This window comes from Podarcis pityusensis, assembly GCF_964106645.2.
Source record: "Podarcis pityusensis genome assembly, chromosome: 7".
Taxonomy (NCBI): domain Eukaryota; kingdom Metazoa; phylum Chordata; class Lepidosauria; order Squamata; family Lacertidae; genus Podarcis; species Podarcis pityusensis.
In genome coordinates, this window is record NC_138031.1 from 35,170,754 (window position 1) to 35,194,976 (window position 24,223).

General features: G+C 42.0%; 1 protein-coding gene across 1 annotated transcript in view; it reads right to left on the minus strand.

Annotated features, from left to right (window-relative positions):
- TRIM55 (tripartite motif containing 55) overlaps window positions 1-24,223 on the minus strand; it is a 39,823-nt gene that overhangs the window by 12,120 nt on the left and 3,480 nt on the right. The window contains 8 exon segments of the mRNA XM_081015263.1: window positions 5,572-5,859; window positions 7,520-7,740; window positions 9,239-9,329; window positions 9,331-9,364; window positions 9,481-9,503; window positions 10,897-11,130; window positions 19,265-19,360; window positions 21,288-21,453. Coding sequence (XP_080871389.1) covers window positions 5,572-5,859; window positions 7,520-7,740; window positions 9,239-9,329; window positions 9,331-9,364; window positions 9,481-9,503; window positions 10,897-11,130; window positions 19,265-19,360; window positions 21,288-21,453 — 1,153 coding nt within the window.

Here is a 24,223-nt window from a genome sequence, read left to right on the forward strand (position 1 = left end):
TTTAAATGGAAGGATGTTTGGAAACCCTATGTAAGCTGCTCTGAGATTTTTAACGAAGGACCAAGAAATATAATGAATGTAATATTTGTTTCATGCTTACCATAGCATAAGCTGATGGAAGAAGCTGATGGTAATCATATGGAATTGCAGAATGTAGGCAGGGGATTGCAAGTCTGAATATTCCCCACTTAATATAAAACATCCTGCACAGAGTAAATTAATAGCCAAGGATAGGGTAGGCTAAAACTCGTAAGTAAATAATTTTTGACATAGCAGAGATTCAATCATGCAATCCCTGATTTGCATTCTGAAATGGCACTATTCCATGGGAGTTGTCCCACATGCTTTACGCTGTGCCAAAATCTGTTCTCTAATTTCTCAAAAGTCTTCTTTCTCTGGAAAAGGGGCTTTGCTTTTTCAGGCTTCAGAAAGGTGGTGTGTGTTTGGTTGAACTTACAATGTGTGTGTGTGTGTGTGTGTGTGTGTGTGTGTGTGTGTCCCCATTAAATATCTGTGTAGCACTCTAGAGTTTCTCCAGTTGTCTGCACTTCTTGATCTGAAAAGCCCACATAGGAGGTTACTTCCTAGTATCTTCCCTGGGCTTTAATTGAAGCATGAGAAGTTGAGATAGCTGGATACCAAGGGCTTGAGGCAGTACAATCATTGAGTTTGTTTTTAAGGGAACTGCTTCCTTTTACCTTCTAAAAAAGAAACCTATCTGTACTCATTTCTTTAAATGCAAAAGGTCACAACATTCAGGTTAAAAAAGGGAGCAACTTTTTTTTGTACACCCATCTGCCAGGTGCCCAGTAGGTAATCTCCATTTTTTTTGTACTTAGAGCCAAGGATGTAATGGGGTTTTCAGGAAGCATGGGCTCTTGGGAAGGTTGCGGAGTGCAGACCACTAGAGAATAGACTTGCAGAATGATAGGAAGGACACTCACAAAACCTTTCAGCTACCTTGAAAGTAAGCAGATCAAAAGCCCTGCAGCCCATCCCTGACAATTTCACTGAATTTTTCTCTCCCCTTGGATTATTTTTAATGTAATTTCTTTTCTATTTACTTGACAATGGTTTTTAAAAAACCCCCACAGAAGAAGCACTATACAAAAGCACAAACAGCATCCCTCCCTCACAGCCTTTCCCTCAGACTCAAAGTGATACACATACACATCTTTGGGGTGAACCCTCAAGGCTACTTATGTGTACAGCAAAACAAACCACGGGTTGTTACATCTACAGTTTTCAACGATGTCAGGACTGCCTAATATCTGAAATACACCATCCACGGGATTAATTGGGGATTTCCTATCTATCTCTTCTTCTTAAAAGGTCTCATATTTCACCATGCAGGATGACACTCCAGGGTAACATTTCAGAGGGAGGGGAGATCAAGAGAAAAAGCTTTAGGCAGCATGTATGGCATGACAGCATGGTCCTTTTAGGATGAAAAGAATGGGACGGTTGGTTCTAACCACCTGCAGGCATGACTACAGAAATGACTTGTGCTGTTAGTTAAGGATAAAACAAAACAGTTCCTACCCCTCAAAGTAAAAAGCATGTACTGAATCTGACTCCAGAGATGGTGCAGTAAGATAAGAAAAGCCAAAACTGAGAGGCAGAATGCTAATCCCTGTGAGGAAATAAGAAGAATACTTCACTAACGTCATCAGAGAAAATTGCTAATTTGGTGAAGTTTGGTGAAGAAGAAGACATTCCATTTTCTGTCCCCCACCCCCAGTTGTCTGTGTGTTTCTTTTTCTTTTTAAAAAAGGGTGGTTATGATGAGAACACCCAGGGTAGGTTCAAAATTCGCATAAACTCAACTTTGTGCTAGATTGGTCCTCATAAGAAGCACATGCACCAGTAAAATATCAGGCAGGCATAATTCAGAACTAATGCACTTGCTAGAAACTTTCCTCCTATGGTGCCTGAACTACCCCTTTGAGAGGAAAGCTGGGAGAGTTTATTTAATTAACAATTAAACAAAATAATACAGGGCATCATAAACATGTATTATTCTATACCAGCTTAATCATCATGGCTTCCCCCAAACCACCCTGGGAATTACAGTCTGGTGAAGGTTGGGAGAATTCCCTGCTCCTTTGAACTACAGATCTCAAGGCAGGTCCAGCATCAGCTTTGGACAGCTGCTGCTGGGGCCCCCGGTGCCCTGGCAGACCCGCTACTGCGCTGAGGCTAATATTGGGCTCCATATGCTGTGTGGTTACACAACTGAACTGCCATTACTGACACTGTATCTAGGCATTTTGAGAAATTAAAATGGTAGCTCAGACACAGCTGCCTGGCAGTGACTGCATCCACAGGAGTGAGCCCAGCAGAGGACTCACTGAACTTTGGAACCAAGCCTGTCTCATGATTGCCTGAAGAGAAGGAATGGCAATCAAATCAGTTTATACCTGTGGCGTAGGTATGTCTTCTGTTACTGCTGTGACACTTCCCTTCTATTGTTTCCTGGCCTCACCTTGTATTCTTTCTCCCAACCAGCCCTATGGTCACGCCAGGTTTTCTCCCATATTCTCTTTGGGTATGTTTTTCTTTCATTTAGCGTTAAAGCTGAGCAGTGCTGTTGCTCCTGACTGTTCTTATTCCGTCCCCTATTCCTTTACACATTCCTATTGTTATTGCTCTTTAAAAAACAGTTGTTTAAAGGCATCCATCTGTCAGGAGCTGCCATGGCTAGAACCAGGAGCCTTCAGGTCTGGTATGTCCATCCCATATGATGTTCTATCAGAGCTGCAGCTTGGAGCAACATTCTGGCAGTGCCTCAAAGTGTGGACAATTTAGCAGCACCCAATCATTGCTGCTCTGCTTTAAGTGGGAAGTGAAATAGCTACAGGGTGTTAGAAGTAGGATTGCTAAGTGGGTTAAATACTCTCTCCCGCTTTACTTCATGAACCCCTTGCCTGCTGCAGTTTGGAGGGGCAGGGGAAGAAGAGAAAAGGCTATAAAGGCAAAACTATCTGGAAAGGAAAGGGTTGAAATGTTATCAATTCCTAGATAAGTCTAACCATAGAGAATGCAATGAGTAGAGGAGTCTAGAAAATATGTATACAGCCCATGACCAGCCAGAACAGCAGAGGGATAGGGGAGATTGTACAAGTATGATACTGAATTAAAAACAGCAGAATTTTCTGAGGAAAAGGGGTGGGGGAGAAATTGTTTATTTCATGACCACAGGAAGATGTCCTGCAAAAGATGAGTTAAAGTGTAACTATTCCCCAGAATATACCCAGTGCATAAATAGGCACATTCTTAGGCTCTGCGCTGAACCCACCCACTCAAGTTGGTCATTGGTCATACTGGACAGGAAGGAGAAATAAAAATCTTCCTGCTTGGGCTGGCTCTGCCATGTTTTTGGGTGGTCCTTAGCTCTAAACACCTGACTCAACTCCTGGTTCTTAGCTCCTGGCTCACCTCTGACTGCTGCTTACACAGCTCAGTCATAACACAATCCACAACACACAAATGCATGGGATTCAGAGAAAGGAATATTATGTACTTTTCTGTAATGTGTTTATAATGGATAAAATGACAAAAGGTATTCTGAAATGCTTATGTTAAAAGTTAGTGGATATTTTAAAACTGTAGGTTTCAAGACATTCACACATGCAAGGTTGAGTTCATACACATTAGGCATACTGTTTGTGTGTGGTGCATTCATACCATTTTCTTGAGCCTTTCATTGAAGAACATGATAGATTTTCACAAGCAAATTTGAGGGGGTGGGGGAGATCTTAACATAACAATGGATGAAATCTTGATTTTGTAGCATAATTTCCAATTATTTTAATATACAAGGATTTCAATACATCATAAGTCTAAAAGATATCAGACATCAACCCTGCAATTTTACTGAAATTGCAACAGTGGTGATTTACAGGGCAATCCTATTCAAGTCTATTCAGGTGCAAGCCATGCTGAGTTCAATGCGACTTACTCCCAGGTAGGCATGTGTATAGGATTGCAGCCTCTATGGAAGTAACTTTATTGTATTGCACTGTGTTCTGACCATAGCACAGACACAATAGGAAAAATGCATGGGAGAAGTTATTGACAATGCAAAATTAATTTTAAACACACCATGCTTTTCATGACAGTGATAAAAAAGATACCTGATGTGGTTGCAGATCAAACAGTGTACATACAGAAGAGGTTACGTTATGACAATATATTCCAGATGTGTGATTGATGTGGTTGTAATTAGAAGCAAATGCTGTATATTCAGCAGCTGCAAAATTACATTATCAGCCTGATGTGTACACAGAGGGACAAAGACCAACAGAGTTGTCTGTTGCTATTTTGGAATTTGCATGCATGAAATTCTGGTCAATTAAATGCTTTCAGCTCTTAATTGACCTTGTACATGACCAACTAAGAACTGTTTCCAAAACTAGTTTTTGTTGACATGAGGCAGGATCCAAAGCATTACTTTGTTCAAGAGCTTGTGTGCAGTGCACCCCATGTCATATCCCAAATTGCTTTTGAAACTCTTCTGCATTTTCAAACTTATTTTCTGTGCAGCATTTTTTTTTCTTTGACAGGGAGAGGGCTGGCTGAGATGTTGATGTTAGAGAAATCCAAGTCCAGAGCCCTGTTGAGCACATAGAACTACTTGCACATTCTTTGGATTGCAGTCATGTATCTTAATATCCACGTGCTAACATCTCTTCCAAGGTCACTTTCGAGTAATTATATGCACACCTGTTTCAAGTTGGCTGCAACTAGCAAGGCCAGTTTCAGGGTGCAGCACCATCGGGCATCTGCCAAGGCCAACAACCCAGCGGGAGGCCCATTGCTGAGCCAAAGGCCTTTGGCCTTGCTCCTTCTTCTTGCTGCTGCTTGCTCACATGTCCTCTACAAGTATGCAAGCAGTGACAAGAACCGAGAGTAGCAGCCTCCGTTGGGTTTGCTCCTAACCTCTGGGCAGCTTAGGCCCATAGGGACGGCACACACATGGGCAGTCATGATAGCAGCAAGAAGGCAAACACAGGATAGATACTGCCAAGAGCCTCCCAAAATCTGGAGCAGATTGTTAGACAGGTGTTTGGTGGGTGTTTATATTTATGTTTCTGTGATGTGAATCACCTTGTGAGAGCAAAATTCAGAAGAAAATTACAACTTGTCTGCTGAAGGTGTATCTTGGGGGAGGAAACTAACATGCATCAAACCATTCCATAGTGACTGATTCGGTCAGGGGCAGGCAACTAGGTGTCTTCCAGACCTCATTGGACTCCAACTCTCAACAGCTCCATCCAGAATTGGGAGTTGTCCAACAGTATCGGAAGGACACTGTGTTGGCTACCACTAAACCAGGTCTCAAAGCCAGTACACAGTGCACAAAATAAACATTGTATTCTGTGTCATTTCCACTCTCCCCCCACCAAATATACGATGCACTAATTTACAATACTACTTGTGCCTCACTGTGGGTTTCATTTAGCAAAGTGATTTATTGAGAAATCCACTTTCCTACGAATTCCCCCATCTCCTGCGTATTATGTTGCATGTAAAATCCTAACGCAACATTTTCTTAGGCTATATACTAACCTGTGAAGTATCAGTGGGTGTGTTAGCTTCCTTACTACTTGCAGCAGAACTTCCATTTGCCATAGCTAGTTCTGGAGCTTCTGCCTTCTTCACATTCACCTCTGCAGGAACTGAAGGCCCTACCTGCCTAATATCAGTCACTGGGACTGCATTTGAATTGGTTGTTTGCCGTGGCTGAGTTTTATACCAGCTAGGATAAAACAAGGGATCAGATGGCTCTCCACTTGATTGTGGTTCAGCTTCTATTAGTCCTCCGGACTGTTGGGTAGTTGTCAGCACAACGCCACCCTTAGCAAGGCAGATTTAAAGAAAATAAAGTTAAAATAAAGAATGGAACTTTACATAATCTCTCTTTCACGCACTCACTCACTCACTCACTCAGAAATACGTGCTGTTTGCCTAATCAAGCTTTCCCCGGAACAGCATTAAAATAAGTCTTTCGATTTGTTGCATTTGTGATTAAGTTTTAGGCTTGCCAGTTGCAGTCAAACAACCCTTTCTAATTTCATCCCCATAAAAAGTGGTAACGTGAGCAACAAGTGATGCCATTCCTTTCCATATGTAACTATATTTGAACGTACTTCTGATGACCTGATTAAGTGGTTGCATTCATCCAATACTTGAGTTGTGGAGGGAAAGCTTGGGGCAGGACTCTTAATGAAACCCACAATCCCCCTCTCCCTGACTTCTCCCAACTATAGTGAAATCATGCCCCCATAGTCTTCTAAATACAGGAGCTGTCAGCAAAGGTAATGGGGCCTGACTCTTTCAGCCCTCTGTAATTTGAGCACTTAGCTAATCGCACCTACATCACACTGTCAGGAGTATGCCAACAATCGTCTTGATTTGTACTGATAGCTTTATAAAACTGAAAACCACAGAACCATTTCTGTGCAGAAATAACTATGTGGAATGCCCAGAAGAAGGAGATCGTATAGGTATGTACATGGGATATCTGGGGATGTCTTTCTGTGACTTGCAATCTTACGGTTCCATAGCTATACATTAGATTTGTGTTAGGATTGCTATATTCTCATAAGAAGACATTAATGCGTATTGCAAAACATATTCAGATATTCAGATAGGTGCAATTTTCATTCATTTAAATTGCATATTTGCTGCCAATACTAGTTTCAAGAGTTTGTTCTGCTGCACCAGCCTTCTCCAACCTGGTGCCCTTCAAATGTTTTGGACTACAAATCCCAGCATCCTTGACCATCGGCCATGCAGGCTGGGGCTGATGGAAATTGTAAAACAGAACATCTGCATGAACATCTGGAGGGTACCATGTTGGGAAAGGAAGTGCTACACATATAGTTTAAAGAGTACTAATCTCCATCGTTTCTAAATCTGACTAAATTGCACTTGCTTATTTGTAGGGGTACATGGGGAGAGGATCAGAACCCTTTCCCACCTGCCACATCCCCACCCCCAACAGTTCCTCCTTCTAGCTATGCTTGCTTTCAGTATCAGAACTGGCAGGGGGAAAGTGGGCCATATTATTATTATTATTATTATTATTGGCTTTACTATTGCTTTTCATTTATTTATGACAATTGACATTCAGTCTGCAACTAAGAAACTACAGGTTGCACTCAATGGCAGCTCTGTGCTAGGGGAAAGCATTTTCGCTTACACAAGGTGAAGCATCCAATCTTTGCTGATTCCCTCCCCACAACCTACTGCACACCTCTGTGCCATATCACATTCTGTTCCTGGGGTCCCTCGGGACTCAGGAACAGATTTTCATGGGGCACGGGAGGCTGCAATGAATGGGGCAGATTGGCAAAAATTGAGTGCTAGAGGAAGTTCTTTTTACTAGTGAAAACCACAAAGCCACCATTGGAAACATCCCAACGACTTCTTGGGATGGGACTAGAATAGGGAGAAAACATCTAACACACAGTAGATAGGACAATAACGCACAGTAGATAGGACAAATAGTTACCTGATTAACAGAAGGGGCAGCAGTAACTGATGGTGGAGTTGGTAATGATGGTGCTGCATTAGTCTGAGAGACAGCGAGTGTATCCTTTGGCATCTCAGTGGCCTGCTGAGGTTGCTGAGATACCTGCTCAGACGCTTCTTCCTCACCAGAGGATTCTGTCTGGACTTCATCCAATTCTTCCGCTTCAGCCACATCCTCCTCCTCATTGTCTTCCTCCTCCTCTAATGTATCACAAAGAGGATGTAACAATGGGTGGTAGTCTGGACTTGTTACATGATTTATTTTCTGTATCATGGCATCAGTGCAAATGGCATAAGGTCTGATATAAAAGATACCCTTCATGAACTATCTGTGACCCTGGTACAACTCCTGTTTGATACAGGACCTGGGAAGAACAGCTAACATCCTAACAGCAGCAGCTCTCAAGCAAACTATGATTATGAAGCCCGGTTGAAAGCTTGATTTCAAATTGTGGTTTGTTTGGAGAAAAACAATCCATGAACAAGGGTTTGGCCGCCACAGTAAACCAAGGTTCCCAGTCTGTTGCTTGCAGGAGGGGAGGAGTGCAGTCAGAGCAGTGTTGTACTATCACATTGCTCATTCATTGTATATTTTCTGGCTTAACTCGTCATCCAAACACAGACATAGCATTCAACTTCATATTTCTGGTAATCATCCCAGTAAAAACACAAAAGGTGCTGAATGTTTATTTCAAGATCACAGTTTATAGAGAACTACCTAAGAAAATGTATGATGCTAGAAATATTTCAAGATGACAACAAAGAAGCTATGAATTCTAGGGATGTAAGAAGGCAGTGTTATCCATCTTGGCCTGTGTTTGTCGCATGCAAGGCTGCTTTCATTCTGCTGCACCAAAAACTACATTCTTCTTCTCAATGTCCACCTTGGCAAAGTTACATAACATATGCAATATATGTAATTAATTGCATAAATTGCTTCAACATTCTATTATTCCACCCCATTCATTTTGATGCAAAGGAAACACAATACAAATGGGGAGGGGGACAGGACATAATCAATTATGTATCATTGGCAGACTGAAAGCAACAACAACAGCAAATATTGATTGAAGTGACAAGAGGTGTATAATAGGGTCTTCCAGCCTTCGGTATACAAACGCATACCGTAAGTACTGGTATATTTCCTTGGCAACAGTCATGGAAACACACATTAATTTTTCTTGCATTTACAAAATTACCCTGGTGAGTTAATATTACTGGCAGAATAACACTGTGGACAATTAAGTCCTTCTGGCATGTGAACGTACATACCAGTAAGCCCCCATTCTCTTGTTACGTTATATGAGCACCGCTATTCAAGAAAATGTTCTCCCGTGCATCACTATTTGGTAAGCTGTGGTTCTGCCTAGTCATATAAACAGGCCAGACAGAGGTTAATAACATTAGTGGCAGAGAGGATGTTTGACTCTCAAAAAAAATTAAAAAATGGTTATGTACATCACAAAGGACCAAAGCCCCAGATTCTATTAAAGAAAAATTATATTTTCAGTATGCTGTGTTAGTCTCCATGAGAGTTTACTTTTGATTATGAGGCATGGAAAACGGCCTTGTTACATTTGTGAAATGTCAAACAGGCCTCACTGCCATATTCCTGACAGGATGTCTTCACAAAAATTGTGCACCTTCATGGTTAAAAACAAAGCAAATGGGTTCAAAGAAAAGAAAAGAAAGCACATACCTCTGTAAAAGTCAATTTCTCTTATTATCTTTTCTTCTCTGTTGAGATTGACAGTGAACTGGCTCATAATTTCATAGCCATTCTCTATTTTTTTCCATCTGAAATGCTCTAGAAGCTTCAGTAATTCTAAAACAGAAATATTGTGTCATTTGCATTAGAGATTGCAAAGGAACATTTTTTAAATTGGTGTCTTGTGATATTTGTGAGAAATACACAGGCTTGTTCGAAAGGGAAGAACTTACTTTTGTAGCAACGCTTTGGCATTCTGTGAAAAACAAAATAAAACCAATGGAATGAGTTACTTCTTAAATTCTTCTTACTTTAAGGTACATTTATTATTATATCTTTATTTATTAATTGCCTTAGGCCAAAACGGCCTCAAGGCGAATATAACAAGGAAAAAGAAAGCAATTTGAAATGCAACCTGAATTTCATAGGAAACAAACAGTGAGGATCAATAGCTTAAAACTGCCATGCACTAAATTCGCAACAATTTTTAAAAGCTGCCACTAAACCACCCTCTCCCATCTTCAACATGACCACCAAACAGCAACAGAGCTGTACCATACACATTGCAAGTTAATTTTTATAGGGAGTTCTAGAATGTATGCTTAACAAATGCAGGAGTTAGACTTTTCACCATGATCAGGAATTTCACATGGGCTTTGACTAGAGGAGCTTCCCACCCCCTATGTTTTGACCCATAAGGTACATCTTTACAACTACCTTTGCACAGGAAGATATCTATGCATGCACTTACACAAGCAGACACATGGAGGCAATGGGCTGCTGTATCTGTCTGCTACATGCCATACTGAACATTTTCCTCAATACAGAAAGCATCGTCATTCTGTTCCTCAGGCTAAGCAGCAGCAGACTACTAATGTTCTCAATTTCCCTGCAGCTGTGAATATTGCCACTGCTTCACTGTCAAGTAATGAGTGAGATAATCATCAGTTATAAGCTGATAAGGGGGATATTATAAAGGAACAGGACAGGTACACTTTTCACACTGGGGAACTCCAAGATAATTATACCACATAAACTGACTCAATTTACCCGGGGCTCTGAGCTTTAAGCGGAACTTAACATAACGGTTAACCCAGCCCTGACTTCATCTTTGAGATCTATGAATAGAATAGTGTAGGTGGAAGTTCCCAGCTCAAAACCGCAAACATATGAAACAGTGTACTTGCATCTCTTTGCAGAGCTGTCATCTTCTGAAATAAGGCAGTCATTATTATCTTCTGATGTAGGAGCTGTGATTTTTCTCTTAAAAAAAAAAGGGAGGGGAGTGTCCATTGGACCTCACCCTGTGCTTTAGGCCAGAACTTCCATTAATAATATGTGGGGCTATCAAAATATTTTTAAAGGTGCAAATTACATAGACTCACTGTGATGTCACAGTGCCCAAAACATGTTGCTGCTTTCTGGAGACTTTATCAAGATTATTCCCTATACCCTGCCTTACATTACATTTCACAATAGCTTCTGTTTTCCTGCATGCATCGTGTGCCAGAGATACTAAAACAACTGTTTCTTGTCAATGGTAAGATGAGGGCCATACGTGTATGAACAGTCACTAGAATTGCACAAATAACAACATAGGAAAGGTTAGCAAGACCCTATGTCCTCCTGGTTTTTTCGAAGCTCCATACCTGTAAGAAAACGGCCATTTCTGGCTCTTCCATAAACTGGATGCCTGATTCCACTAGTTTTGATACTGTCTCCAAATGGTCGGCATACTTTTTTATCAGAGACCGGACATGTTCCAGTTTCTCTTCTTGGCTCCTTGTGATTATTTGTGTCATCTCGCTTTTTCTTTCTTCCAGTATTGAGTACAAATAATCAAATTTTTCACATAGTTGCTCCTTCTGCCTTTTGCAGCAATCCTGTGAATAATTGGCTTCACGTTAAAAAGTGTTATGTCACCTGCATTTTATTGCATTACTATTCTGGAAATCGCTTTTATCAAATAAATATTTCTGAACAGAGTATTTTTGTGAAAATAAATAATCCTGAACAATGGCTATTAAGGGCCAAGGGGCTTCTCTGAATGAAATCTGTTTGAACAAAAATGTACCACATTAGACAACTGAAGAGAGAACCTCTAGTTTTTAGTGTTCCAAAATAATGAGGGAGGCGTGGAATTTCTTCATAATGTGCACTAATCCTAAACGTATTGAAAAATACGTCAAAACTATGAATGTTGCAGATTATGTTGAATATGGCAAATATTTTTAAAAGACAAGACTAGGAAATAAAAATATTCTACATAATTATGTAGCACATTCTAAAAATATGAAACTTATCAGCTTCTAAAGTATTTTCTTCCAGTAGGTAGACTTTTATACACATTATTACTCTCAAACACATCAAAATTATTTAAAATAGTCTGAAACATATTTTTCCTTAACATAACTTGAATACTCAAAAACTTTGGGCCGATTACAAAAGCTAAATATAGCTCAGCAGGATCTGCCTTTGCATTTGAAACAAAAAGAAAATAATCAGATATTCTATTTTAGAAGCCTAGCCTTATTCAAAGCTTTCAGTGAACTAATTTAAGCAGAGGTCAGAAAAGAGTTTATCGTAATAAAGAATCAGGAACCCCATTTCCAGGTTGCTTAAATCATTTTGATTCCAGCTGTGCAATGTATTGGAATCCACATTTTAAACCAGAACAGGAAGGTGAATGTTTGTGTCTCTTAGCTCTAGGAGATTTTCTTAGCTTGACAAATTTCAAGGTCAAACTGATGCCCATCAGAGAGGGAGATGATGTGAAATGAGGGAGAATCATTGGGTTATGGAATCACTCCTCACAGAAAACATCTTAACAGCTTATTTTATTATTATTTATGGATGCAAAGCCTTCATAAACATTATGAAGGTGAAAGGCTGTACGAGTATCTCAATCTCTCCAGTTTGGAAAATAGTTGAAAAAAGAGAGCATTGCATGTGAGTGAGTCATTGCTGGAAAGATACAGCATTGGTCTTGGAGATTGCTTCTGTTTCTTAAATGTATCGTTCTCTACAAACCTTTGAGGTCTTGGTTTTTGTTTAAGTTTGCTAAAACTTCAGTGTTAAGGAGCCTCTGCTTTGGTGTGATTCTAATTTCTACAGTTAACTTACTTGAAAGGCTTGCTTCAGTCTGCAAATCCCTGATAGCAACCAATTTCATCCTTGCAGTGCAAAGCCTTCCTGACAACAAAGTTTTAACTTAACTGCTTATATTTTTCTTCCCTTCCTTCCTTGGCTCGGGGTTTTTAGAGACTTTGAACCACCTTTGGTATATTATTTCTTCTTCTTAGCTTTGGTTACATGAAGAACTACAATGGATTTTCCTGCTAATTAGAGCCACAGTATCTTAAATTTAAACCTTATTGCCCTGTGTATTTTTTATTTACAACCTTTCACTTGGTGTTGAAGGTTCAATCATTTTAGCTGTTTTCGTCTTTTGGTGTATATGCGTGAGAGATTGGGGTTCTTTTGACAAGGCTTATAGTGAGGGCAGAGTTAGATGTGACATGGGAGATAATGTGATCAAGATCTCCTGCAGCATAAAAGAAATAGTAATACAGTGGTACCTCTGGTTACGAACTTAATTTGTTCTGGAGGTCCGTTCTTAACCTGAAACCGTTCTTAACCTGAGGTACCATTTTAGCTAATGGGTCCTCCCACTGCTGCGGCACCGCTGTGGCATGATTTCCATTCTCATCCTGAAGCAAAGTTCTTAACCCAAGGTACTACTTCCGGGTTAGCGGAGTCTGTAACCTGAAGTGTTTGTAACCCGAGGTACCACAGTAGTAACTACAGAGCATTCAAAATTGGTTGAGGCCCGCAGTGCAGGGAGGCTTAACTCTTCCCTTCCTCTGACTTTCCTTATTAAAATTCCCGAAAGAAACTGGTGGAAGAAACTTGGGGAGATGTCTAGTATTCAGTTTCATATTGCGTTAAACAAATCTGTCAGTTTTGGTCATCTCAGTTTCTCAGTTTCCATACTTAAATTTAGTTCTCCACATTTCCGGAGCACTTTGCGAATTTAAATTAAACTAATCCTCAAGAAAATTCATGAACATTTCAGTGCGAATTGCTCTGAAGAAACACATTTTTGTATGTCGTTTTGATTAACAGGAGAGGGTGGATCTACAGCAAATGTCCCAATTGACCCCATCCACTTCCACCTGTCCTTTCCCCAATTACTCCTCCTCTCCAACTTTATTCACCTGTCACCAGAACTCTAAAACTGTTTCACACACTTACATATTTCCCTCATTCCTCTACATGCCACCTTAAAGGTAAAGGTAAAGGGACCCCTGACCATCAGGTCCAGTCGTGACCGACTCTGGGGTTGCAGCGCTCATCTCGCTTTATTGGCCGAGGGAGCCGGCGTACAGCTTCCAGGTCATGTGGCCAGCATGACTAAGCCGCTTCTGGTGAACCAGAGCAGCGCACGGAAATGCCGTTTACCTTCCCGCTGGAGCAGTACCTATTTATCTACTTGCACTTGGACGTGCTTTCAAACTGCTAGGTTGGCAGGAGCAGGGACCGAGCAACAGGAGCTCACCCCATCGCAGGGATTTGAACCACCAACCTTCTGATCGGAAGTCCTAGGCTCTGTGGTTTAACCCACAGCGCCACTAGCCCCTTCTCCAATTCTTACTTTATCCCCACCCCCTCAATCATCAGAGAATTAAAACTGTCACACAGATAACAACCCTTGTTTCGCCAACCAAGGCCTTCCCTTAACCTCCCCTCCCAACCAACTAATTTATTATTCTTCCTGCCTATCCTCCTCCTCTCTCTCTCCCCACCCCCATTCCTGCCTTTAGAATCTTGGAAACCAGCAAATGATAACACCGCGATGACAAACTGGCGCAAATATAGCATAGAGAGAGATATCCATTTCTGAAAGCCATTTCCCTTGATATAATGCATTCTCTGTGTTATTTTCAGTAGTGTATGCATTTATGTGCACACTTTCCACTGGTATATGCATTATTGTATACACGACTTGGCTTGATGAGTGCACTGTAAAATTCAGAGAAATGCAAATTTTGAAGGATGGCTGTGTGTGGACTTGCTTCTTGTTTTGGAAAGTGCAAAACAGGGAGGTTCACCTTTAAATGTGAACTGAATTGGGTTGTTCCTCCAATCCTGTATCACGTGCCTCTGCCTTTCCTGTCCTAGATGGTAGGGACTGGATAGCTTTCAGGAGGAATGCAGAATAAGATGAGTCCTCCTGAACACTACAGTCATACCTTGGGTTACAGACGCTTCAGGTTGTGTTTCTTCAGGTTAAGGACCGCCAAAACCCAGAAGTACCGGAACGGGTTACTTCCAGGTTTCGGCAGTTGCGCATGCGCAGAAGCACTAAATTGCAACCCGCACATGCGCAGACGTGCAGCTGTGGGTTGCGAACATGCATCCCACACAGATCATGTTTGCAACCCGAGTGTCCACTGTATATGGAGATCATCAGATTTTCTTTAGTATAATCATACGTTTCCCATTGAGGGACAGATGGCAGCTTTGGGAAGGGTATTTTAAATGCAAAGAGAGTATGGGAGGAAAGGATTTACCTACTCTCCCAATGCTATGGTCCTGATCCCATTCAGGCCTCATGTGGCCTTCATTTTTTTTTAATGAAGCAGATTATGTTCTGAGATGTTCTGCATCACACCTAGTTTGGACCTCAGTCTAAGATGGGTTTCTCTGCAAGCTCCAGTTGCCCATCATGTGCTTTTATTTGTCGGTTTGTTAACATTAGTGATGCAAATATTTTGCAAGAACTTCATGAAAGGCGCTTGTGGTTTCAAGACAAATTCACAGCATTATTTGTGGTGTAAGTCCTACTACTCCTGTCTAATGCCTCCTGTGGAAAGAGTTGCTGGGCTACAACCCAGAGAACTGTTCTCTATCTTTCACTTCCCTGAGACAGCTGCAGTTTCTCCTGCCCATTTCTCCTGTGGTTTTATTTAATCCTATTAGATATACAGAAATACTATGCTCAAAGGAAGAATCTTTCTGAATATCAGGTGCTAGGCACAACAGTACAAGAGGTTGGTTGCCTTCAGTCCCTGTCTGTGCACTTTCCCAGAGGCACGTGCAGGAACATTCTTAAATAAATTATATTTATTATTCATTTGATTTGTTGTGAGCCATTCTGGGCACATAACAAATGGCAGAAAAAGAAATGAATGAAAATGATGATGATCTTGTGAGCCTACATGGAGGCAAGCTGAGGGCAGACTGGTGGGGCAGTGCCCCATAGGCCCTAATTGGCCAACCTCCACTGGGGTTGTCCATGAGAAAATGTAGTCCTACACACACACACACACACACACACACACACACCCTAGTATAGCCAATACACAGTCTGTGTGGGACTTAAAAATCTCCCACTTATATCCAGTCCAAGAGAATGGCTCTTGACTGTCAGCTTCTTCTACGAGGAGGATGGGGACAAAATCAGTTGGCTCTACTTGTTATTCGCTCTGGCTCCCTGCCTTCCACCCCACCAGCCCCAATGGGCACCAGCTGATGGTGGGGCCAGAGGCAAGACAAGTGGGTAACAAGTAACAAGTGTGAATCTTAGCTTTATATAGTAGGCTACATGGAAAAGCAGAGGTTTCTACACATGTACACTTCTCTCCCTCCAGGCAGGCAAGAGGCATTATGACAATTCAAAAACACATTCCAGTCAGGCAAAGGCACTTGAGGATGGCATGGAGGGGTCTCCAGAGGGGGCATGGCCTGCAGAAGGTCCTGAAGACCAGATAATAGGCCTGGGGGGCACTTTTCACACCTGGGCTATGGTTCCCCATCCCTGGTCTACATGCTTCACACTCTTAACTATCAGTATCCATTCCTTGCATTCCTGCTATCTTTAGCTTTCTATACTTGGCACAAGTCAACTCCTTATAGCTAAAGATAGCAGGACTTGCCGGTCCAGCCTACTTTCAGAGGCAGAAGTACCACGGTCTAGAACAGAGCTTTCCAAAATTTTCATGTTGGTGACACAGTTTTTAGACATGCATCATTTTTTGACCCAGTAATTCAGTTTTGCTAGCAAACTGGAGCTCAAATAACCCCTTATAAGAGATACAGAAACATATTGCACGACACGCCTGTACACTGCAGCCAACACACTAATGTGTCGCAACACACAGTTTGGAAAGCTCTGGTCTAGAACATGGTCAGCATTGCTTTCTGAGGTTTAGACGATACATGATGGACTGATGGGGGCAGGAAAGGGAGCAACTTCAGTCTTCTACTCAATCTTCTCCCTACAAATTTGTCCCCCAGGTAGCTTTTGGTGCTTTGCTCACATAAGACAATAATCATCTGGAGGATAGCTGATTTAGAGGTGGGATGCCAAAGGAGAAAAAAGAAGTTAAAATGCACCCATCCTCTTTCCAATCTCCTGCTGGAGCCTGCAGCCTGCACCATTTATTTACAGGGTGGGGAAGAAAATGGGGAGGGGAGGGCCTACGTTTGATCTTAAGATTGTATCTTGAAAGAGAAATGCCTCTTCTTGTGTCTGAAAAATGTCATGAGAGGAGTGGCAGGTTTCAGATGCCCTTTCTGACCTATCCGGAATAAGTATGCAGTGTCAGCGAACCACGTGGTGTTCCAATTATGCACTGACACTCTCTAATTGACCCTCATGGGAGTTAAGGATCCTGAAGTAAAATGGCGGCAAGCGGCAGGTTATTAACCAAGGTCATGTAGGTCTGGCAACAGCAGGAAAGTAACCCTTTGAGAAAGGCTTCATTCTGCAATGGGAAAGCATACACACGATTTCATTATGCCATCCAATTTCAAACTGGAAATTGGACTTGAGAATTTGCTTTTGTTTGCCTGTTAGTTTATTTTTAGCAAACACTCAGCCATCCCTAGTAAACCTCTGCAGCCTTAGCACCCCTGCCAAACCCACTAGTGAATTGAGGCCTGTCTGCCCATTAGCTTCAACAACACAGTCTCCTCAGGTGGCAGGCTGGGGACAGCTGGGTGGGTGGCAGAACCAGGCCCCCGAGGAGTGTGCCACTCACCTCCTCCTGCACTTCTCACCTGTGGCCACTGCCTGGCCCTGGGAAGAATGGGGCCACTGCTTCTGCCACCTGCTCGTCTCTGGCCTCCTTTATTCTCCTCTGTCACCTTCCATGTGCCAGGGCTTCCCTCAGCTGCCTCTGGTCACCTTAGGTGGAGGCAGGAGACCCATTTTCTGTTTTGCCTCAAGTGACAAAATGCATTAGGCTAGCCTTGAGTGCATTGATTATTGCTCCTTCAAACCTGGAGTCAGCCCTCATTGGGGCCACCCTTATAATTTCTCACAATGTCCCAGACAGACACTACATTAGCAGCATTGTAGGAAATACAATTAGTGGCTCCAAACCACCTGGGACTGAGTGCAAGGTTGCTGTTGCTCACCTCATCCATCATAAGGCTAGGTAAGCCTTTGCGTGAAATCTACTTCCATGTAAATATTGTTACCACATGGGTGAGAATGGTGATGTAAGTGTTTCCTATCCGTTCAACACATTCTCTCTCAGTGGATGTCAACTGTTGACAGGGGGAGCTGACCCTTTAACTTTTTTACTTGTAGAAAGCTATCAGTGACTATGAATCTTTACCCTGGCCTTTCACACCTGAAATGTATATTCCCATGATCCACCCTATTTCTGTGGCTGTAATTTGCTTTAAGGGGCGCATGGGGTGTTAGGGAAAGGGTAGTAACTTTGGTGGTGGACACGTCATGTTTATTCTGGGTAGTTTGTCCACCGTTGGTCCCCACCCTGCACTCAGCTCTCACGTGTGGCTCCTAAAAGCTGTCAGCAAGCAACAATGGCTACAGCATGGGAAATGGCCTCAGCTGGCTGGCTAAACCAGATGAGGGTAGCCAGTGGGTCTCAAACCCTTGGTGAGTTAGGGACTTCCCCTCCATGTGAGGACAGGCTCCAATGGATTGACTAGACAAGTCTCATAGTGGGTCCAACAGTTATGAAGGCGGTTTCTGCATATGCTGTAGAGGGAACTGAGGGGCAAATGGGGCCCATCAACCTGGGAATGCAGCCCATCTAGGAGAATGAAAACTCTGAACCTAAACCTCCACTGCTTGCGGGATCTGTTTGGGAGAAGAAAAGACCAAGGTGTAAACCCTGCACAAATCTGGAATGGAGTCCCTAAGACAGTCGGATGACACCAGCAATTCCTGCAGCCAAGCTGGTGCCAAACATATTGCTCTGATTTCCTTTGCACCACATCAACGAAGCTGAGGGAGGTGGGTCTTGTCATCTGGGCAGCCCAGGACCTCCATACACACTGCTCAGATTTGCGCCCCAGGGAGGTCTCTTCAGTGCTGCTAACGCAATGGTTTGTCATCATCCCCAGAGGCACATTCCATTGTCTCTTGAGACAGACAGGTGCCAACCATTTGTTTTAAACTGTTTTTAATACTGAATTTTAAATTGTTGCAACCTGCCCTGCAACCTTACAGTGGGCTAGAAATTTAATGTGGATTGAAACTTTCAGTGCATTAGCTGGCAACTGCACTCTTCATTCCCTTCATAGTGGGTGTGGCCCAGTGCACTTGCTTGAGTCATCTGGGTTTGTTTACTAAACATATCCATTGCCTACGCTGTAAGGTTGACAGGCTCTTCTGTCATGGGACACCTTTGTTATTCCTGGCTTCTGCTGGTAGCATAATCTGGACGAAGCATTCACCATGTTAGCCCCAAGAGAAGACATGATCCATTTAAAAATGGTTAAGACGGTGCTCTTTATGGCATAAATTGTGCTAGTGTATAACATACCAAGCTTTTGAGCTCTGTGCATCTTGAAAACTGTGTTTCTCCAGTCACACCTCTTAGAGTAAATGAGATTGAAAGTCTCAAATGAGACATTTAAAACTGCACCATCATCAAAGTTGTTTGCTCTTACCACAGACTATAACAATGTAAGTATGCAATAATTAGAATTCTAAAGCAGAATTTAGTTTGGTAGAATCTAAATTGTGTTTCTTACCTCAACTGTCCTGCAGGCTTCTTCCAACTGAGTTACAATTCCTTGCACCCTGTCATTACTTCCCACTAATACAGCAATGCCATCGCTGAGTTCAGACTATAATGTAAAATAAACATAACTTAAGGAGAGCATAAAACTCTGTGGCCTTATTGCTTCCATTTTTGAAACGATATCTGCCCCTCCCTCCCACACAAATAATTTTTTGGGGAAATGTACATACTTTACTATAGGAACATACAATAAATTCTACTTTTGAAAACCCCAAAGAGATGAAAATACTCCAAAATATACTTTTGCAGTAAATGAAGCTAATCTGCACCACAACTTATTTCATTAAAGGATCTTGTTCCTATAGGAATAGGATTAAAAGTTGATTGGCAGGATTTTATTTTATCCTTCTGAAATTATTTCTAGACTGCTTCTTGAAAGGTTATTCCAGCCTATCTGAATTGCTCATTTTGCAGGGATTTTTGCTTTGAATACAAAGTATTTGAACCACCGCCTAAATTTTGCAATTTGGGAGGAGACGCATATATAGGTTTTACATTATCTCTAGCAGATATATAATCATTGATATGCATATTCATGGATTTCACAGATATCTTTGTTAAACATCATTTCTTTCTAATTATCTCAGAAAGGAGAAAGCCATGGACAGCTTCCAGTGTATTCAACTGGATGTCCCCACCCCCAAATGCATCTACCCAGCCATAGTGTTCACAAATAAATATAATTATGGGTTCCATTCAAAGGCTGTACTTGTAAACTGGCTCTGTCTAGTGGCAGCCATACTAGGACTCTCAAGAAATTGAGCTGCATTTCTCCAGAGGATAGTCCAAATAAACAGCTGTTTAGTGAATGCCGGGTTAAAAATAAAGAGATATTGTACAGATGGCAGCAAAGGATTCTAGGAGCATAGCCCAGCCTTTCTGTTTCATACTCAAGAAATTACTTGCAAAACAAAACATTTCCTTATTAATTGAAAAGTACGCATAAATATACTGATTCATAAAAAGTAGTATGTTCTCTTTCTTGGCTCTAGGATATGTGTCTTTGGTCAAATATTGTGCACATTTGGTCACTATATTTTAAAGAAAATGACAAACTGGTAAGGTTTGAGAGGAGAACAACAACAATAATCATAAAGCTAATAATTGGGGCTGGTGTTAGCACACAGCTACGTCAGGCTGCTACTAAGACACCACTTTTTTGTTCCGGGGAATTTATAATGGTCACTTTCCACAGTGGGAATCTGGAATCGATCAGTTAAATTTCCTCCAATGCACCAGAGCCATGCTACATTCAGGGGCATTGTGGGAAATTAAAATGGCAGTTTCATTGGAACACTGCTACCTGCCATGACCATGAATAAAAGCCTATGTCACCAAGAAAACCCACCAAGGTAGAAGGAGGTTCACCAAAGTACATTTTGCTGGGGAACCCCTAAAGCCTAGAGCTTGGTCTGAAAATAAGGAGTTTTGTTTGGCAGAACAAATGAGAAAAAGAAAGAAGGCATGTTTATTTCATACACTGTGGGAGCTCTGAGGGGAACGCTGATAAATTCTTCCACATAGCCACATGGCCATGGTGTTTGAAAGCTGCCCAAGTCACCATTTGGACTGGTCAGTGCCTCACATTCCTGGCTGTGTTATCAATTTGCATTGGTAAGGAAGGTTTCCATGTCACAGGCTAATCAACATGTTGGTTGTAATGCATGTACCAGTATTAACAAAAGGCTGGGTAGATTTAGAAAAGTCAAAAAGACCCTATCAGGGCACAGGACTTCAACAAGATGACCTTGGTAGGGCCCTTCCATTTTGAGTTTCACATCTCACATAATCAATGGTATACAGTTCTGACTGGGTTTTTCAAGTGGGACAATCAAACTGCAATCCCGCAACATTGGTGGAGGACCTCACCAGGGAGAGAATTTTATTATGGTTATTTGTTTTCAAAAACTACTAGAATTCTACTGATGAAAATGCATTAAGAGGAAGCCTTTTTTAAAAAAAATAATAATTACCTTCTGTCTTTGGTAAACATTCGTGAGGGGAGCAACCTCACAATCTTTATGAGCACCAAAAACTTTGCACATTGAGCATGTCGGCACTTCACAGTTCAGGCAATAAATATTAATTTTCTCATCTTCATGTTCTTCACACATTGGCTGTTCAGTTTTTCTTTCAGGCCTGTGAATGCAATTCACCAAGAAGAAGAAGAAAACCAAATCCCAATCAGCGTCACTTTTTAAAAAATTAAATGATTAAATAAAATAGGCAAAATGCCAGTTCATCTAGCCTGATACTGTCTACTCTGACTTATGGTAGCTCTCCCTGATACCTGATCCTGGTCATGATGCCAAGTACTGAATCTGGGACTTTCTATATGCGAGTAATACACTTTTCTACTAACTATGGTCTTTCCCCAACAGAAGAATACGATACAAAAGAATGACACGGGGAACAGAGAAGGTAAATCTGAAAACATGCTGGGTTCACACTTCCATTTACTGTGCACTTACTGTGTTTCCAGTGCTGGGTTTGTAATCCATGTTTACACAATATTATTCAAAATTCATATCCAAAATTCCTGAACTTTCTTGGAGTCATTCCTAATTCATATCTAGCCAAGGTGTGAACATCAACATAATGCTGCTGGTCAACAAAAGAGGTTTAAAAACTCTCTCAAGGCCAATCTTAAAAAATGGAGTATTAACACTGACAATTGGGAAACACTGGCCTGTGAGCGCTCCAGTTGGAGAACAGCCTTTACCAAAGGTGTCATGGACTTTGAAGACACTTGAACTCAGGACGAAAGGGAGAAACGAGCACATTTGGCAAACCCTCACCATGATCAACTCCTGCCTAAAAACCTATGTCCCCACTGTGGAAGGACATGTGGAGCCAGAACTGGCCTATGGACACACCACTAAGACCATATTCATGGAATACAATCTTATTCGGCTATGAGTGACTGCCAAAGAAGAAGAGGAATACCTTTGCACAGGGCAGAAACATCTCTACCCCGCCAGTGCCCCTTGGTGTTGCACTAATCTCATGCCTGTCAACTGCCCCGAAAAAATGGCTGCTGGAATCTTGCATAATTTCGGGCTGTACTTTTTTTGGGCATGGTGCTCAAAAATATGCATTTTGGGGTGCCATGTCCCAAAAAGGCACTTTTGAGAGGCTGCAATCTGTGTCCCAGTTTTGGGCTGCTTCATGTTAGAAGGGATGCAATCTGACATTGGTGAACCCGTACAGATGTGAACAGCTGGGTGGGGGGAAGGAGCTGTGCAATGTGCACACAAAAAACCTTCCTTGCACTCTCAGATGGTACTATAAACACCCCCAAAGAATTCCTGTCTGTTTCCTTGCACAAGTGATGATGAATTTATTATTTCGGTCACAGACCAGTTCCAGCCCACATACAATATCAAGGAAGTCATAAAACACGATAGGGATACATTTGAATTTGCAATTAGGTATAACAGGGACAATACAGATATAGCAACAGTTAAAAAATAAATAAATTAAAACTTAGTCCTTGCACAAGTTTACAGAGGCTGTTTTTCAGAGATCCAGTATGTATAATCCTCTCACAATATGCCCATTTTTACTCTATATTGGTCTTCAACCCATGTACACAATAATAGGTTTCCCCTAGACTACACTGATCCTGCACTCAGAAGTTCCCATGTACTGGTTTCTAGCACTTAAAGGTGAAATGGAACTGGAGGAAATGAATGAGACCTGCACAGTAAGATAGGCTCAATATATGTACTGTAATCAAATTAGGTATGAAAAATTTAATGGGGCAATTTAAGAGTTCTACACATAAACTTGATAATTGTTCTAAATCACCAAGCAAAATAGCAGGGTGTGTTGCAAGGGGGAGGGGGAGATGCAGAGCAGAGAAATGGCAGAGGGAGCCGATAGGTGCTTAACCCTTTCCATGGCTTCTCTGTTCCAAATTGACTTCCAAGCCAAACATCAGTGTTGAACAGTATTGAACTTATGGACTCTCTTAGATTATAATAGCCCAGCTGTCAAGATGGAGAAGGAACCAGGAAGACCAAACGAAGGGGGGGAAAGAAAAAGTTCCTTCCTGCACTTTTAATAGTTGTGTAGAAGACGGAAATTTCCTTTTCTACACAACTGTTAAAGGTTCAAGAGACCTGTTCTCTCTCCATCTCTCTCTCTCTCTCTCTCTCTCTCTCTCTCTCTCTCTCTCGTCTTGCCATCCTAGAAGGAATGGGCTCAATTATATGAAATAACATAGCTCTTCAGTTTCTGGCATACAGCCTTTTCCCAAGGGAAGACTTTTGCACAATAATATCTGGGAACCTATTCAGATTTCAATTACAGTGCTACAGAGCCAGAGAAACGTCGCTGAAGAGATGCTCTCTATTCTTCAAAACAGCATCCCTTCTTCTGCAATGCTCCATGAAGAGGCAGCCAGAAAATATCCACGTCATTAAAGCTACAGTCCTGTGCACAGTTAGCAGGGACTAGCTTACTTCCAAGTAAAAGGTAAAGGTAAAGGTACCCCTGCCCGTTCGGGCCAGTCTTGCCAGACTCTAGGGTTGTGCGCTCATCTCACTCTATAGGCCGGGAGCCAGCGCTGTCCGCAGACACTTCCGGGTCACTTGTCCAGCGTGACAAGCTGCATCTGGCAAGCCAGCGCAGCACACGGAACGCCGTTTACCTTCCCGCTGGTAAGCGGTCCCTATTTATCTACTTGCACCCGGAGGTGCTTTTGAACTGCTAGGTTGGCAGGTGCTGGGACCGAAAGACGGGAGCGCACCCCGCCGCGGGGATTTGAACCGCCGACCATGCGATCTGCAAGTCCTAGGCGCTGAGGTTTTACCCACAGCGCCACCCGCGTCCCTTTACTTCCAAGTAGACATGTATAAAATTGTGCTGCTAGGTTTGGTTTGACATCGTTTTGGTATTGGCATAA